Source organism: Zingiber officinale, chromosome 11A, assembly GCF_018446385.1.
Source record: "Zingiber officinale cultivar Zhangliang chromosome 11A, Zo_v1.1, whole genome shotgun sequence".
In the NCBI taxonomy this organism is placed as follows: Eukaryota; Viridiplantae; Streptophyta; class Magnoliopsida; order Zingiberales; family Zingiberaceae; genus Zingiber; species Zingiber officinale.
In genome coordinates, this window is record NC_056006.1 from 86,676,878 (window position 1) to 86,694,582 (window position 17,705).

The following is a 17,705-nucleotide window of genomic DNA, read 5'->3' on the forward strand; positions in this document are numbered from 1 at the left end:
CTCATGGAATCCCAGTCCATCTCCCCCGGACCCGAGATCCTCGCTTCTCTCCTCAGGAGCTGCGCAGAAGCCCGCTCCCTCCGCCTTGGCCGCATCGCCCACGACAAAGCCACCCGGACCGGCCTCCTCTCCCACCCTCTCGTCGCCAACAGTTTGGTCCTACTCTACGGCAGGTGCGGCCAACTCGGCACCGCGCGTCTCCTGTTCGAAAAAATGCCGGCACGGAATGTCGTCTCATGGACCACCATCATTTCTGTCTACCACCGGGCCGGCTTCCCGCACGATGCGCTCGACTTGTACAGATCGATGCAGACGGTTGGCGGTGTTCGGCCAAATGCCTTCACGTACTCGGTCGCTCTTAACTGTTGCGCCAGTGTACAAGACTTCGAATTGGGGGTTCGAATTCACGAAGAGCTTGTGCAGGATGGATGCGAATCTGATGAATTCATTGTCGTCGCGCTGATTGACATGTATGCCAAGTGCGGCTGCGTTGCCGATGCCCGTCAGGTGTTCGATCGTATGACCAAACCGTCAGTAGAGGCTTGCACAGCCATGATTGAAGGGTACAATGGCAATGGCGAGGGAAAGAAAGCAATAGATGTGATGAGAAGGATGTTTCAGAATGGGATCAGCGGTGCTGCTGCTGCCAGACTGGGGTTCGCATCAATGGCCAGAGCATGCGTCATAGAGTTGGCTCTTAGACAAGGCCAGGAGATTCATGCACGCACCATCAAGGTTGGGCAATATCCGGGCTCGAAAGCTCTTACAGCACTTGTCGAGTTGTATGAGAAATGTGACAAGATGGTGGCGGCAAAACATATTTTTGATTCTTTGGTAGTCAAAGAGATGGATCTGTGGGTGAGAATGGTTGGTGGCTTTGTGAGGAACAAGATGTACAGAGATTCTTTGAAGTTGTACGCGGAGATGATGTCTCTCGATCTCAAATTGAATCCATTTCTAGTAGCACTGGCCATCAAGTCATGCATAGAGATGCCAGATTTGCAGGAAGGGAAACAAATTCACTGTACACTAGTCAAAGTTACGCGGTTGGTCGATGAGTCTGTTGTTGACAGTCTTGTAGAGTTCTACAGAAGCTTTGGTGAGTACGCAGCAGCACAGAAGCTAGAGAAACAGAGTTGAGTTTGTGTTCTTTGGAAGAGGCCACTCGGAGCTGCATTGCAAGGATAACCGGAGTATGATAGTTTGGGTTTTGATGCAAGAGCTTCATTTTTGGCATGTATGTATCGTTTATCCTTCATTAAATCATCTGTGATAGTATTTCCAAATAGACAGCTGGATAACAAGAACTGATGATGAATGCAAATTGCTTTTGTATGTTTCACAAATTTCTATAGCATCAAATACTGAAGATGTAATTGCTCTTGATTTAACTAAAGAAATTTTACCTTTTGTATACAAATAGTCAAATAGATGGGCAAATTTCCACTTTTATATACAAGTAGGCTATTTTTTGTATTGCCTATATAAAACATTAAAATTTCCACTTTTATATACAAATAGATGAACCCTAAAAGTTTATCTTATTTTAAATTACCTTTCAAAAATTTTGAAATGTTAAAATACTGTTTAAAAATGATGAAACTCTCCTCATTTAACCCTTTGATATTGGTATTAATGGTAAAGGGGGCTACGTTGCAATGGAAGAGTGTCAAGTTGTCAGGCATCCGCGGTTTGATCCTCAATTGTTCCCTCTTCTTGGATTTGGTTTTTTTGTCATTCTTCTTCGACGTAGTCAAGGACTGTAGTTCAAATTTCAGTTTAATTGGTTGCGACTCCTTGTAACTTCTATTCCTTTCATTATATTTTCATCTGTTGGTTCTCTCATTGTGAATTCATTGTTGATAAAGAGATGCCAGATAGCTTTTCTGCGATAGAAAGGGATGGGCGTTTGACACTCTGTCACCTCCGTGGCCTCTTAGCTTTGATGTTTGAAGGCAACTGAAAAAATGAGATGCTTATGACAGACATACGGAGTATTCCAATAAACGCTTGAAATTTGGCACCATTTTCTTGATAAATTAACGATGAGAAAAGGATTGATTTTAGTTCTTTTACGGTCTTAGTATAAGTGCTTTGTTCTTCTCCAAACCATATTTCAATGGCTGTGAAGAATTTGTAGTTTGTGTGTTGTTGATACAGTTGTGGTGGCATTGTATGATAAATTTAAGTGACTTTAAGTAATATCAAGAGCTCGATTACGAGATCATTTGAAAGTGATATGATAAGATTTGTTAAGTAAATGATGCTACAATGTTGGTTTTAGAAAGCTTTAAATATCCAATATTCTTGCAATGATATGCCAATGTCCTTGGAATGAGAACAAAAAAGTTGATGCTACAATGTTGGTTATAGCTCTGATATTGATTGCCACTCTGAAATTCATAGTTCATTAATTATTTTTGCATAATACTAGTTCTATCTTTGTAGTTTTTCAACAAGCCAACAATACAGTAGCTTTTTAACTTCTACTCTATTCCAAATGTATGAATTGAGATGAAACTTGTGACTCCCCTTCTAAGATGAAAAAAAATGTTCTTGTTCTTGAATTGGCTGTTGCTCCACCTTGGATGTAGGCGGGCCATTGCTGTTAATGGAGTCGGCATTTCTTTTGAGAAATGTTGGTTCTCAGGTGGTATGGATTACTTACCCCAAATACGAAGGAAAGAATGAAGTGACATACAGTCTAGAGCATAAGATGCTGACGCGGGGAGTGCAGGTATCGTAGAAGAACCAACAAATGTTATCTTAATACATCCTTTTAGTGTGTATTCTGTGCTTTCTAACCATTTCATCCGAGATTTACCCTTCTTAACAAGATATGCGTAGGTAGGTTTTCACTCACCATATATGTTACATTAATTGGTAGCCAATTTTTAGATCTTTAACATATGATATTACTCTATATGACCTGTGAATGCGTGCCAAATTTTGATGGCTGAATGATCGTTGTTAACATTATTTTTAGAATCAATTGCCTTGTTATTCTGCTCTTAGTTCAAGATAAGGTGTTCTTTTATCTGGTGACAGCTAAGCTTAATTTATTTAAAATGATAGCATTACTGATTTTGCAGACTACAGTTTCACTTGGAATAACCTTCATGCCATTGCCACCCAATTATGTACTTGATATGTGATATACATAAATATTCTTCTAATTTCTTGTGTTTTTAGGATATTTTTTGTTTATTATCCCATTTAATTATAGTATAGGTTTCTTTTTGGCAAATTATCAAGTGTGTTCTGCAAAAGAACAAGAGGCCATTGATACTGCTACTAAAGTTGACTTGGTTATTTTAAGCACCTTTGTCGCTGGAAAGAGGCTTGATGGCATTCTCAAGGAACAGATTCCACAGGTTCTTCCAAAAACTCTGCGGTGGATACATGGAATGAGAGGTCATTATTTCAAATTAGAATGCATCAAGCATTTTCCTTATGCTGCTAGTGCCATGATTGACTCTCAAACAACTTCTGAATATTGGAAGAAAAGGAATCATGGCCGTCTAAAGTAGGTAAAAAGTTCCGTAAATTCCATGTATTGAGTAGCTCATTTATTTAGAAATCTTTGTTTCTTTATCTTGTACAGATAGGTCCATATCTTAGTTCCCTATCATTTAGTAGTTTGGGGGAAATTCAGATGGTTTCTAAACAGGAAACTGTATAGTTTGAACCATCCAATGAACTTGAAAAGATTGCTTGCTTGTAGGATAAGCAATTGATTCACTGAAGATGATGGAGTTTGTTCTTTCTATATTCTGGTTCCTTGAGTATTTTTTTTTTTGTGCTCTGTGATGAAGAACTTTATATATGCAAACTTTTGAAATATTTGTTAGTGCAATGATGCCAATAAATCATACTAATGAGCTAGTTTCTGATATCATGAATGGAGTAAATATGCATTAATAGAAGTATAGCAGAAAAAGGTGTTTAACCTGAAGGTATACTATATTCATGCATTCACTCTGCTGAGTACTGCTATGCGTTTCTAGTTTCTGTTTTGCAACATAATGTCTCATAGCCATCAATCTTTTCCTTTTATCCTGTTACGTTTGAGCCATTGAGATTGAAACCACAGGAGATTAGAAAGCACCGGATGCAAATTTCAACTAGCAAATAATATCAGCTGGAGCATGTAACTTTGCTGCATCAATGAATCATGAACAGAACAAATACAGAGAGAGTTTTTACCCAATTTGGAGCATTTTGTCGAGCATGCGACAAATTTCATATATTCGTGAACTTCTACAGTAGCCAGTCCTACAAAATGCCTTGATCAAACTATGGAATATACACACATCTATAGTGAAACCCTGTCTCAATATCCAATCCAAGAGACATGCCACTTCCTTCAGTTTTCCACCTCTGACTAGCTGATACAGCAAATGAGCAACTAGTTTTGGCGAATATCCATCTTTGAAGGACCTATAGAAGCAGCCAACGGCCTCCAAATATCTTTTGTCTCTGCAAAGACATGTAATCATTACACTATAAGTGATCCAATTTGGAGCAATGTTCTCCATGGCCATTTTCTGGAACAAATGGTGGACATCATGTTCTTTGCCTGCTATATAGGAATAATGGATAAGAGTAGTATAACTCATCACATTAGGAACAAAGCCATTGCTGTCAAAGACCAACTTTGCTAAACTTACCATTCCTGCTTTAGAAAGGCTGTGAACAACGATGCTGAATGTCCAAGAGTTAGCTGCGATGCCTTTCTTAAACATATCGACAAACAACTTCAAGACAGCAGGCCATCTCCCCCCATCGGAGAGCCTGCTCATCACAGTGTTGTAGTTAACAACACTAGCAATCCATTTTACGTCGGCGCTCCGCTCCAACAAGCGTTTAGCCTCCCAGGCCCTTGAAGCACGGCAAAGGCAATCGAGAAGAATATTCAAAGTCACGGCATTCGGCTGCAATCCTCTTTCGAGCATTACTTCAAACAGATCGAAGGACTTGTCTGCTAGCCCCAATTTGCAGAGATTATCCATATAGATGCTGTATGTGATCGTGTCTGGTTGCCAAGCCTTCAAGGTCGCATCTTTCAGGAGCGTTTCGACCTCGTCGAAGGCTCCGATCTTGCAAAGGGCTTCCACCAAAACGTTGTAGGTGACAGTGTTGGGCGGGCACCCAATGATCTCCATGGTGTTCATTAGCCCCTTTGCCTTGTCGATCCTCCCGCTGGAGCAATAAGCTTGGACGATGGGCGTGAAAGTATAGGCGTTCGGGAGGCATTCTTCCTCCAGCATCTGGTCGAGGATGCCCAACGCCTCCTCGACTCTCCCTGCCCAGCATAGCCCGGCGATGAGGGTCGAGTACGTGACCACGTCTGGTGCGCAGCCGCACTTCACCATCCAACGAACGACCTCGTAGGCTGCGTCGAACTGCCCCAGGCAGCAAGAGTATAGCTTGACCAGCACAGTGAAGGCTGCGGCATCAGGGGAAATGCCGTACGTGAGCATTTCCTCGAACACGGTCAAGGCCTCCTCGGCGCGACCGGAGCTCGCCAAGATGTCAATGACAGAGGTATAGCAGACGACGTCGGGGCGGCAAGAGAAGCTCTTCATCTCGTGGAGGAGGCGGAGGGCCTCCTCGGCCTGGCCGGCGCGGCGGAATGCCTCAATCAGTGAGGCGTACTCGAACGGATGGGGCCAAGGAGGTCTGGCGCCAACCTCTGGAACAGGGGGAGGAGAGGAACATGGAGGGCGGTCGGAGAAACGCTTCACGAGCTCGGCGAATCTTCGCGGGAGATCATTCGTCGAGTGTTCTCTGGAGCAAAGGCCGCGGATGTGGCCGGGAAGCCGGCGAAAGATGGACAGGGCAAAGGGTGAGAGAGATTGCTGAGTGAGCGAGGGCATGCAAGAGTGGAAGACGAGGGCTTCAGAAGGGATGGTAAGCAATCCATGGAGCGCAGCGAACCAAGACGATGAAGGAGGCGGCGGAGGCGACTGCCGCGGCGGTGAGCGCTGGCGGCTGCAGCGCCACAGAAGCCGAATCCAAAACCCTGGCTGGGTCGAAGGGTTTAGTTTATCAGGGAAGTCACTGGATGACCGGCCCGGTCCCAAGTCGTAGAATTCGGCGAATAGGGCAGATCTATTAATGTTTTATCGAAAAAATAATTTATTGGAAGGATTTTGAATTTTTATCATAATATTTTAAATAAGAAATACATGAATATCATTTTTAAAATTAATATTTAATTAGTTAAATATTTTCTATCGAAATAAATTTAAATATGATAAAAAAAATATATTGAGAGAAAAAGTACGATGAAAAAAATAAAGAGAAAGAAAATATGATGAAAGAAAATAAAAAAAGAATGTGATGAGAGAATACGAAGAGAAGGAAAATATCATGAGAAATAATATCAATTATAATTTAAGGATCAGGATAGAATGGTGATAAAAATAATATAGATTCAAGTACCAGAATAGAATTTTAATGACTGTATAGCTAGTTCTCTTTCATGATATTTCACTCTTAATGACAAAGGTTTTTCGTGAAAATCTTTTACTCTGCACTCGCTTAGTAGTTAGAACAATATGCAACAAAAAAAAATAAAAATACCCATCAATTACCACTCATTGTTGAAGTACCCAAACGAACATGAAATCATATTAAGTATCATTGGCCTTTGGAATATGATGAATACGTACGTATACTTGTGTAGATAATTTACAAGGGTTAGTCTTTCTTGGAACGCAAGTACAATACAGGGCCTAATTACATTAGTTTTACAACATATTTTAACATTTACACTAATATTCTACAGTGATAATCAGGTTTCTCAAAGGACTAATATATAGGTAACTCCGTAAAGCTAAGGAATACTATTTCTATAAATTTCTTGGAAGAAGTCCTCTTCCTTGCAGTACTGGAAAGCCACCTTGTAGACTTCTATAAGAAGTTTGGGGAATCGACTTGCAAAGTACGAATCAAATCCTTCAGGAACAGGTCCGAGAATTTCCTGGAAGTAATGAGAATTATTTAAAGGATTCATTTGAGCTATAAAAAAAATGATCCAGAATAATAATTTTAAAAAGGTATCACATTCAATACTGTTTTCTAAAGTTTAGCGAAACACACACAGCCAATGTTAACTACATTTGTGCGAGTAAAAATGACGACAAACATTATGAATTTGAGAACCACTCTGCACAAAAGAAGAATAAAATTGTGCAGATCAACAAAGTTCTGCTAAGCATAATGCTTAGGTTTGTCACTGAATCAATGACCATATACCGACAATCAAGGCTTAAAGTTCAAGAGAGGAGAAACTAAGTAGTGTGAACCATGATTTTGCTAATTAAGTCTATATTTAAAAACAATGCCAATATAAGTTGTTTTTATTTTATTTTATATATATATAAGCCAATGTGTGTGTACAAAGGGGGTTCATTAATTAAAAATCTGAAAAACTCGGAGAGCATGATAAGCAAATGGTCATTGTTATTTTTTTTAATAAATATTAATTTTAATATGATAAGAGCAATTATGATATGAATGGATTAAAGACGTCATTCTTAAAGTACAAATATAATATTATATTCTTGGTTCAATCAATGACAATATTTTTTAACCAAAAAGAGACAAATCAAAAAGACTTCGACCTAGAATGACCCACTAAACATGAAAGCATGACAAGTTTTCTCAAAACTCGTACTCTGACAAACTACGTTTTTATGACATATGCCAAATTGATTTTAAAGTTGGAAGGAGTTGGAAGTAACAAACCTGGAGAGGTTCGGGTAGATCCTTATAATGGATCAACTTGTTTCTTATTACTCGTAGAAGATCTCGCATGCAATCAAATTGATATTTTCGATAACGAACCATGTCTGTTATTAATGCAGCGTCCAATTTTTCTTTCCATTGCCCACCAAATGCAGCTGATGCAGTATTTTTTAGTGCTTCAAGAAGATCTGCTTCATTGTTTCTCTTCTTCGATTCAATTCTATCACTCAAATCTCGTAGGAATGAAAGTCGCGTCTCAGGACTCCAGAAAAGTGGATGGTGCCATACTTTTACTGCATCTAGCCTGTTCATATCAAATGATGCTATTATACAAAGCAATGAAAATGGAGAAATGACTATAGTGAAAATTAATATTAAATAGATGCAATAACAAAGCAATGAAAATGGGAGAAAATGATTATAATGAAAATTAAAGCGTCAAAGAATGTCAGCCTACCTCATCTGCGGCTCAGGATGTATCAATTGACTAAGTAGATGTTCAGCCTCTGGTATATGATCAACCACACGGAGGTCCATGCGATTATTCATATTGCTTAAAAATAAATCCCTTTGAACGTTATTGTCAAATGGAAGTTTGCCTTTGGTGATGCAAAAGAACAGAATACAACCCAAATTGAACAAATCCATAGCTCGTGTCTGATATCCATGAAGTAGTTGCTCTGGAGCTTGCCCGCCTGAACTACCAGACCCTGGATACGCCAATACAAACTTGTTCTTAGTCCACTCGAAACATTATACAAATTAAAGAGAATCTATATTGAATTACATTCTGCACTCACCGGTGGCATTCCGACTCAAACAAGTCATGTTTTCAAGCAGGCGTTTGCCATTGCCCATATAAGACAGTTTGGCTTTCAAATACCCATGAAGATTGCTTATTAAGACATTTTGAGGTTTTAGATCCCGATGTATGATTCCAAGTTCATGAAGATGTGCAAGACCAGAAATTACATCTCTGTATTACAAAAAAGGAGCACACAGATTACAAAATGACAATAAATAAATAAATAAATGGCTTACAAATTTTGAAATGTCTAATATCAGAATTTGAATAAAAAGAGCCAAGGGAACCTATGTAAATAGCAATAACCATCCTAAGTTACGCATGTGAAAAAGGTCTCCCACGATGCATATAATACATCAAAATCATTTGACAAAGTTGTTAAAGTGTTACTTTGACAATGAGGATCTAAAGTGTTAGACTGATGAATTCAAATACTGTGTTGGATGGTAGGTGTGGCCTGGACTTGAACCAGATTATATTAAGCTGGTCCAAGTAATACAATTTGTAGCAATAGAGATTTTTCTGATAGTTTGCTGCTGGAATTTATTGATGCAGCTAGTTTTGATGTATTTTTGGCTGTTGCAGTTGTTTATGAAGGAATACCACCTTTGAACATCTGTCAAAATTCATTTGCATGCTTCCTTGCTGCAGCACCACGTTCTGACCAGCCTAGATTTTTCTTTCATAATAGAAGATATAAAGGTGCTAAAAGGTTCTTCACTATGAACAACTAAAGAGCCTGATTCAATCAAATGAGGCAAAACTCAGCTGCATGTTAGATTATGTTTGAACTTTTGTTCATGTCCAGAATGTCCTAGTAAGTGCTAATCCACAACTCTTCATGGTTCTCTAGCTATCTATGATCGAATTAAGGAAAAAAATATTTATATATTTTTGTTGCAATAAATCAGGATGCACAGTTAAAGTGAAAGCATGTTTAAGAACAAGAAAGAAAATGGGGGACAGCAACAAACTCCAACCTCATAAGTTTCAAGAGCTGAGAGGAAGGAAGCCCATTGGCACTCCACAAAGAAATTTCCTTTCTCGATCAAGTCTTGAACTTTGCCCTCAATGAGAGTGTTTGAAGTTCGATTTTCCCCATATACAGAATCCGATGAAGACTTTGAGCACCATTGTATTAGATCACTTAGGCTGCAAGGACAGCGCTCCAATGAGATATAGACAAAACACTCATCTCTTTCCACTGCGTAGCACTGAACAATATTTGGATGCTGATCAGATGCAAAAAGAGTCTGAAACTTTGTTAAAGCCTTATCATCATGCACAAGAAGAAACCGTTTCACTGCAACTACAATTGGTTGTCTGTGAAAAAATTCTTCAAAGACAATTGTATCATTGCTCCCTTGGCCAATTTTAGTATGTGTAACAAAGAGGCTTCCAGTTCCAACATAATACCCATCAATACTATCATAAGGCTTTGTGAGGTGTATGAGTAAGTCACTCCTATTGTCTTGAATTTGACTCTGTCCAACAGTTTCAGTATTTTCTCCATTTGATACAATATTTTGATCATCAATATCACTGCTGGTATAACTTTTTAAATTTCCAGTTTTCTGAAGCTTTTTTCTCTTGCGAAGCACAGATTGTTTTTGTATTGAATCATCATATTCTTTATTATTCAACCATTTTCTCAACCAAAAACAGAAAAATATCAATAGAGCAGCACAAAATATCAAAAGCCAAAGAGGTAAGCCTTGTGTTCCATCCAAAGAGGTATACAAAACATCAGGTTTTCCAGATAACTGGAAAGGGACTAAATTCGAAGCAGTAAGAATTCCTGATGAACAATTATCAATTGTTTCACGTTCAGACGATTGCACAACATGCTGCCTAGACCACATTCCAGAAATTGGTTTAGATGAGGCAAGTAAGTTAGGCTTTGGCTCAGGTGATTGATCAGCTTCAACCTGAATGTAGACAGGAATATTTCTTTCAATCACGGAAGGTAGTTCCATCCCATCATCCACAGTGGGTGGAAATCTAGTCCCAACATTATAAGCACTTATACGAGAAATCATAACGTTCCACAAATGATCGTTTATCTCATAACTATTGAGAAAATAATCTGTTCTTATAACGGTTATGTAAGTAGCATTGCCAGATTCTAATTTGGATGCAATGGACTGCTCTCTAGCAGAACACACTCCAACATTTGCCAAATTTAAATGCTCCGTGTCATTATAAATTAACTCCCCACTTTCTGTATCAACCACATAGAAAGTTGATGTCTTTGTTCCAGTAGTGATGATTGATCCTTCAACAATAGGCGCTCGCCGGACATATTCCTCAATGGACCAGCTATGCTTCTATATGAAAAGAAAGAAAGCATAACATAATTCAGTTGAATTTGCCAATCACATAGGACAAAATAAAAAAACTAGGAATCTTTAAAATTTAGGCTTCACATAGTGTATTCTACACTGAGCTGCCAATCTTAATGGGAATGATTTGTGGCTTATGGAGGGGTTCTTTACAATATATATGGAGACTTGACAGAGAACATCTACACTAGTCTACTCTTCTTATGTTAATCAGAAATGATCTGTGGCTTATAGGGGGCACAAAGTTTCAATGATTTTTCCTGAACCTTTATAGGCCAGTGATCTGTCTTACCATCTCACGCGGAGGATATTGCGATTGTAAAATATATTTATCAAAAGGATGATCATACCCTTTTCCCAGAATCCTTGCGGTATTCGTAGAGTTCCCCATCGCCATCAGATGACACAACATATTCAGGATCAACAATTGAAGGAGAATGCCATGAATATGAAAGCGGCCCATCAGTCAAAAGCTTCCACTGAGGTTTCTTGGATCTATTCATGAAATAGATAGTACCATTTGGCAACGCGAGGATGAATTTATCATGTTTCCTGCATCATATAGAAAAAACTCATGAAATAGCAGTACATAACTATAAGTAACAATAAATCAATAAATACTTTAATTGGTTTAAGCCATAATGTGCAGAATAGTAGAAACTTATTATATCAAATGAAACAACACCACACAACAACAAAAAAAAAAAAAAATAGTTCAGGTAAATTTCTGGTACATCTTGAAAGGAATAACAACTCCACAAGAATGTCTCGTCAGCCCAAACGTATTAGCAAATGCCCAATTATTGAAGCGCGGCAAGTTTAGATGCTTAGACAAGTTAATATGATTAAACGCAAAAGCTTAAGGCCCACAGTTTCGTCAGTGTTAAAGAAGCTTGGTCTCCATTACTTCGAAACTGATGCTTAATTTTAAAGAGAAAGTCAGAACACACTTGAACAATAATAAGTCGGATCTTTGCTTAATTTAAAGAAATCGAAAGAAAAAATCAAACATACAAGAACACGCATAAATGCAGATATGTTCTCCTATTCACACGAAACCAAAATCCCCATACTTACTTTTCATCCAAACTCAAGATCGATCTCTTTCCGGGACTTGTTAGAGCCTTCCGGAAGGGTACTAGATCGTTGGACAACGAGCGGAGTCCACTCTCGTTCTCTGCATCAGAGACCTGGATAACAGGCGCAGATGAAAGAGAAAACCGATGTGGATAAGAAGAGGAGGGAGAACAAGAAACAGCTGCTGCAGCATCGGCCAGCCATGGTTCGCCCTCCACCGGCGAATCAAGCACCGACGGCGTCAGCACGCCGGAGGCGAGAAACCCCGAGAAAACCACGGCGAAGAAGGACACGAGGTTCTTGACCGAGAGCCTCATCAAGCATCGAATTGAGAAGGCAGGGAGGACAATTGTCAGTTGGCAGGGGCGATCAGATCTACTCGGAAAGCAAAATAAACGCAGAGGAAGCAAAATTTTAGGGCAACGAGGTGGATTCGAGAAGCAAAAAGAAGGCGATTTCTTGCTCTCTCGCTCCCTCCCTCCCTCCTCCTCCTCCTCCTCCTCCTTCGTCGCCTCTTGCTGCAGCCTCAAGTGGTAGGAAAATGGGAAGCGGCGAAACGTTTCGGTGCTTACGTTTTCATAAATACTCGAGCCATAATTGTCGGAGTCTCGTGGCAATCATGGTGAATTTTTTAAATTTTTAATTGCTCCAGTCAGATATTGCAGATTATTTACAAATATTCGGAAAAGATATTTTTATATAATTTCTTTTAAAACTTAAAATATTTTTTTTTAAATGATGGGCTTGAGCTGGTAGGTACGGTCCAATTGGTCTCCGTCTAGATGGTTAACCTGAAGTCACTGATTGAATCTGAGTCGGACCTGACCAACTGATCCGTTTCAATTGCGTTGTATATTAATCGACCATATTCTAGACGTGAGAGACGTTAAGCAAATTTGACGGCTGATATTGTTTGATTCTTTGTCATGGGGCGCCTTGCATAGTTGTTAATGAGGAGGGTAGTATTTCATGGATTTACGGATCTGCGTGTACTTATCAATTTAAATTCTGTTGAACTCTCTTTCAATGAGTAATGAAACTTTTCTGCAACCACAACCATCTCATTGACTTATCGATTGCTTATGCACTTATCAATTTGAATGATGTTGAATTCTCTTTCTTCAATGAGTCTGCAACCAGCATTCTAACATTTATCTTTCCATTAGGAAAAATTAATTTCACAGTGCACTAACTGTAGTTAATTATGGAAATATTTTATCGTTACACTATAGTCTAAGGTGTCGCTCATCCTTTAGTTAAAAAAATAAATAAAATAAATAAATAGAGATGGTTGCGTCGGTTCCATGAAATTTTTTATCAACCAACAAGATAAATTCGAAAGTACAAGTAATTTATCGCTCTGTAACTAATGTTCCAGAGTTATATATAAAAAATATATACTATTATAATTTTCTTTAGTTTCACACTACGTACAAAAAAAAGTTTCTATAAATATCTTGGGTATGTGATATTAAAAAACATTTCTTTCTTGCCATTTTGGCTAGATCAAATATTTAGAGTCAAAATCAGATCACAAAATGATCCTACTAAAAATTTTAAAAATTTAATATAATATTTAATAGGAGAATAAAATTCATCAATGAATACTAAATCAATTTTATATTTGATTAAATTTATCTTTAAATAAATTAAATCAAATTAATAATAATAATATTAATGATATTAATCAATAATATATATAATAAATAAATAGAATATATTTATAATTTTTAAATTTTAAAATAAATTTTTATATATTTTAATAGAATAATTTAATTTAGTTTAAAATCTATTTAAATTATTTTATTTAAATTAGGAATTGATTGGTTAATTAAAGTTTTAATTAAAATTCTAGGAATCTTTTTTAAATTTTAACACATTATGTCGATGCTTCATTGTGGTAATATTTTTTTTAACAATGTGTCGACCCTTTTGCTGCTCTCTCACCCGCACGCTTTCCATTCTCCCACACTCGCGCATCCCTATCGTCGCCCCTACCAATCGTCGGTCGACGCCTTCCCATCACGAGCAATTGGAGAACAGCCTTCGCCAACTTTTGGAGCCCATCCCAACTGCGAGAAACAAGCGAAACCTAAGTTTGTGCATCCAGTCGTTGGCGTCGCCTCCTCTACTAATGTTGTCCATGGTTCGTCGACAAGTACGCTGTCCATGGTTCCGCCATCGATTTGTCCGAGAATCGTTTATAACATAAGATCTTGTTGATTCCACCAATCTTGTACGATTTCAATGATTATATTTCCATTGGACTATGAACCCCAATTCTCTATAAATTCGGATTGATTTCTTACTTCCGGATCATAGGATCGTATGATTTAGATCGCGATTTTACAAATTAAACCATGATATCAGGTATCCAAATCTTACTACCCGCCTAATCTTGGAGTAGACAATCCCGCCTTACATTCCACCCACCAAGTCAAGAAATAAGTCCCCGTTGTAGGATTGGGGGAGGGGAGTGAATCACGTAAATTTTAAAAACTTAATCTTTCTCGATTTTGGAGATACAAGTGTGCAACAGAAAAATAAAAACAATTAAATAAAGAAAAATGAAAGCACACATTCGGTTACTTGATTCAGAGCATTCGATGACTCCTGCTTCAAGACTCACGATCCCTAGAACCGTATCGATGGGTAATCCACTAAAAACTTATTCCGAGACCACTGAAAGAGAGAATTAACTACAAGAATAAAAAATAGGACTGTAACAATTCTACACTACCTTAGCAATAAAATAAACAATTTTAATTAAATGGTTATAATACTAAGAAGTCAAAGCAGAACGCTCATGGGTTGGTATTCAGTTTGTCGGCAGCTGTCAGATATAACAAAATAGTAGCGCGGCAGCAGCACAGTAGATTTCATATATGTGGCGTAGTAGGATGATTGTGAAAGCTCATAGAAAAGTTGTATCTTCAATGTTGGTTGTGACTTCCTTTTAAAGCTCATTGGAGGAGTCTTGATACCGGACAGGATAACGATTATCATGTAGGTTGACGAGAAGAGGAAAATTGAGGAGAAGACAAGAAGAGGAACCTCCAAGAAACAACTTTTTTATAAAATTAGAGGATTAATTCCTCAACATCTAAACATGATTCTTATATAGACCATAATCTAAGACTCAAATAAGGAAAAAAAATTACAATTAACATATCTTAATTTCGATTTTGTAAAGAAAGAAAATAGATTTTTACCCAAAAAGAGAAGTAATTAACTTGGTAATCTTAACTCAAATCAAGATGAGAATCAAGACAAATTCTCTCTAAAAAATACTAGAAATATGAAAATTACCCTACCCAAAATATAAAAATTATCAAAAAAAAAAGTAAAAAGACCCTTAAAAGGGTTTAAGAGGTAAAATTTGGGTTTGAAAATTTGAGAGTTATAATTTCACCCGTAACAAACGTAGGTTTTCGAATTCTGCACACGTGACGATAAACAAAGCTTGATTCTAAGTCCCAAGTCAAAAGTCATATCCATTTAAAGTTTGAAGACTCATATTGAGCTTCAACATGGGTTGGGCCTGCACCACGCCTCCTTTGAGGCTTATCAAATCCGAGAGCTTCTCAACTTATCCGCACAAAGTCCACAGCTTATCCACGTGAGGGCACAACCAATAGATGCGCGAAACCGCCTCTAACTAGTCCAGGGCGCCTCCAACCCATACGCTAGGGCACCTCTAGCGTTGTTTATCCGAGACGTAAAATGCATTTCACCACTGCAAAATGTCTTAATCCAAATAACAAACTATACCCTGCAAAACAAAGTTAGTACAATTAAATATAACATTATTAATTAAATCACGCTTTACCAAGATCAGGATCTAGTCATAGTCTCAGTTTAGGTTTCCAAAATGGACCTAAAATGGACCAACACCTATAGTCTCAATTGGGACTCGCCCTCACTGAATCACTCTCCTTCAGTGACTTACCTCACTTACCATTTGTAGTCACTTAACTTGCCTTTTAACCCACCAGGTCTTACCGCCAATTGTCATGTCTATAGACCTAACTGGACTTCGGTGAGCTGACAAGTCTTGCAGACCCAACTGAACTTCCTGCCATATATCGAGTCACTCCTTGACCTATCTGGACTTTGTACTAGTTATCAAGTCCTCAGACAAAACTATTGGATCGTGCGCACGTAAGAGGGGTGGTGAATCACATGATTTTGAAAATATTGTTTTTGTTTTGAAATAAAAAATGAAGCGGAAATAGAACTTGTTGGACCCCGTGGTAGTTTTGATGTGATCAACCAAGTTGGTTAGGTCCTGCTATGTTTGATCCCTGTGTCTGAGTGTGCAGGAGCTTAGGAGCACAGGAAGTCGAGCGGAAGACGCAGCTAGCGAGAAGGACGGCACGGGAAGGGAGCCGACGGGCTCGGTGCGTCCGAAGGACGAGAGAGCTGCGGAAGAGTACTCCGGTGGGCGTGAAGAGCATGCGCGGCGTTCGAGGGACGTTAAGCCGAGACGGAAGGCTGCTCGAGGAGAAGGCCGGGAATTGGGTTCGGGTGAGCCCTATTCCGGTTGGCCGCAATCACCCAAAAGAACGGAGCTTCGGAAGCCAAAGCGAAGAAGAAAAGGAGTCAAAAGCGGCTGGAAATTACTGTAGCAGAAAGTTACTGTAGCTTGAAGGCGCCTTAAACAAGCTTGAAGGCGCCTTCAAGCCTGTTCAAGGCGCCTTCAAGCCGCGCTGCGGATAAAGTTTTATTAGCTGACCGAGCTGGAGGCGCCTTAAACCTTGTTGGAGGCGCCTTGGACCCTCGGGATAGACTTTCCAGGAGCTATAAAAAGGCCCCTGGAGCTAGGAATTCAATAACAACTTTGACAATCAACTCTGTACTTAATTCCTAGCAATAGTTCTGAGTTGTTAGTGTGTAAAAGGCTTCTCCGCCTTCAGTAAAGGAGATTCTTCTAGTGCGCTTTTTCATCGCCCTGGATTAACAACCTCCTTGGTTGTAACCAGGTTAATTGCTGAGTTTCTTTTTACTTCTGTTAATTTAATTGTTATTATTTTACTATTGCTTTTCTGAGTTGAAATCCGAGGAGGGTATTTTTATTTTGTGTTTTCAGCAATTCACCTCCCTCTTGCCGGCCTCCGCTGCACCAACAAGTGGTATCAGAGCCAGACCGCTCAGAAGGACTAACCGCCGACTGACGCACAACGATCAAAACGATGGCCGGAGACAGTGACTACCCACCTGCATTCGAGGGGGAGTTTGCTTCATGGAAGAAAAAGATGGAGGTATACCTTAACTCTGATTTTTCTATTTATTTAATAATGAAATCTGGTTATGAAGCACCAAAGAAAGCAAACGGAGAAGAGCTCGAGAAATACCTCTGGAACGAGAAGCAACGTGACGAGTTTATGGCAAATGCACGGGCTGAATTTCATCTTCTAACCACAATACCAAATGAAGATCTCGACAAAGTCGGAGAGTACAATAGCGCAAAAGAACTGTGGGAAAAGTTCTTAAAACTCCACGAAGAACAAATTGAAGTTGAATCCGACTCCTCGATGGTCACTGATCCGACGTCAGAAGAGTCCGAAACTGAGGTAAGTGCCGAGACAGAACCAGTAACCGAACTCCAACTTGAAGACCTAGAATGCTCATCACAAATAAGCATCGATGAAGGGGGAGAAACATCAGAAGACGAAAACAACTCGACAGGGGGAGAATCAACCACAGACAAGGTAAGTCAGGTATGG

At 39.0% G+C, this 17,705-nt stretch overlaps 2 protein-coding genes and 1 pseudogene across 2 annotated transcripts; 1 reads left to right on the plus strand and 2 right to left on the minus strand.

Moving 5' to 3' along the window:
- The first annotated feature begins 3 nt into the window (after positions 1-3).
- LOC122031534 (putative pentatricopeptide repeat-containing protein At3g13770, mitochondrial) lies at positions 4-1,140 on the plus strand. Its single transcript, XM_042590636.1, has one exon. It carries the CDS (start codon positions 4-6, stop codon positions 1,138-1,140), a length of 1,137 nt encoding a protein of 378 aa, XP_042446570.1.
- Positions 1,141-4,304: 3,164 nt separating this feature from the next.
- On the minus strand, positions 4,305-6,099 carry LOC122032754 (pentatricopeptide repeat-containing protein At1g09900-like). Its single transcript, XM_042592068.1, has 2 exons — positions 4,671-6,099; positions 4,305-4,479 (listed from the first exon to the last, which is right to left on the minus strand). The coding sequence occupies exons 1-2, from the start codon at positions 5,877-5,879 to the stop codon at positions 4,441-4,443; spliced, it is 1,248 nt and encodes a 415-aa protein (XP_042448002.1). The 5' UTR covers positions 5,880-6,099; the 3' UTR covers positions 4,305-4,440.
- Positions 6,100-6,624: 525 nt separating this feature from the next.
- On the minus strand, positions 6,625-12,456 carry LOC122032062 (annotated as a pseudogene).
- Positions 12,457-17,705: the final 5,249 nt, after the last annotated feature.

Coding starts and splice junctions, on each gene's coding strand:
- LOC122031534 (XM_042590636.1), top strand. CDS start 4: ATGGAATCCCAGTCCATCTCCCCCGGACCCGAGATCCTCGCTTCTCTC.
- LOC122032754 (XM_042592068.1), bottom strand. CDS start 5,879: ATGCCCTCGCTCACTCAGCAATCTCTCTCACCCTTTGCCCTGTCCATC. Junction 4,480..4,670: donor GCCTTTCTAAAGCAGGAATG/GTAAGTTTAGCA, acceptor ATGTCTTTGCAG/AGACAAAAGATATTTGGAGG.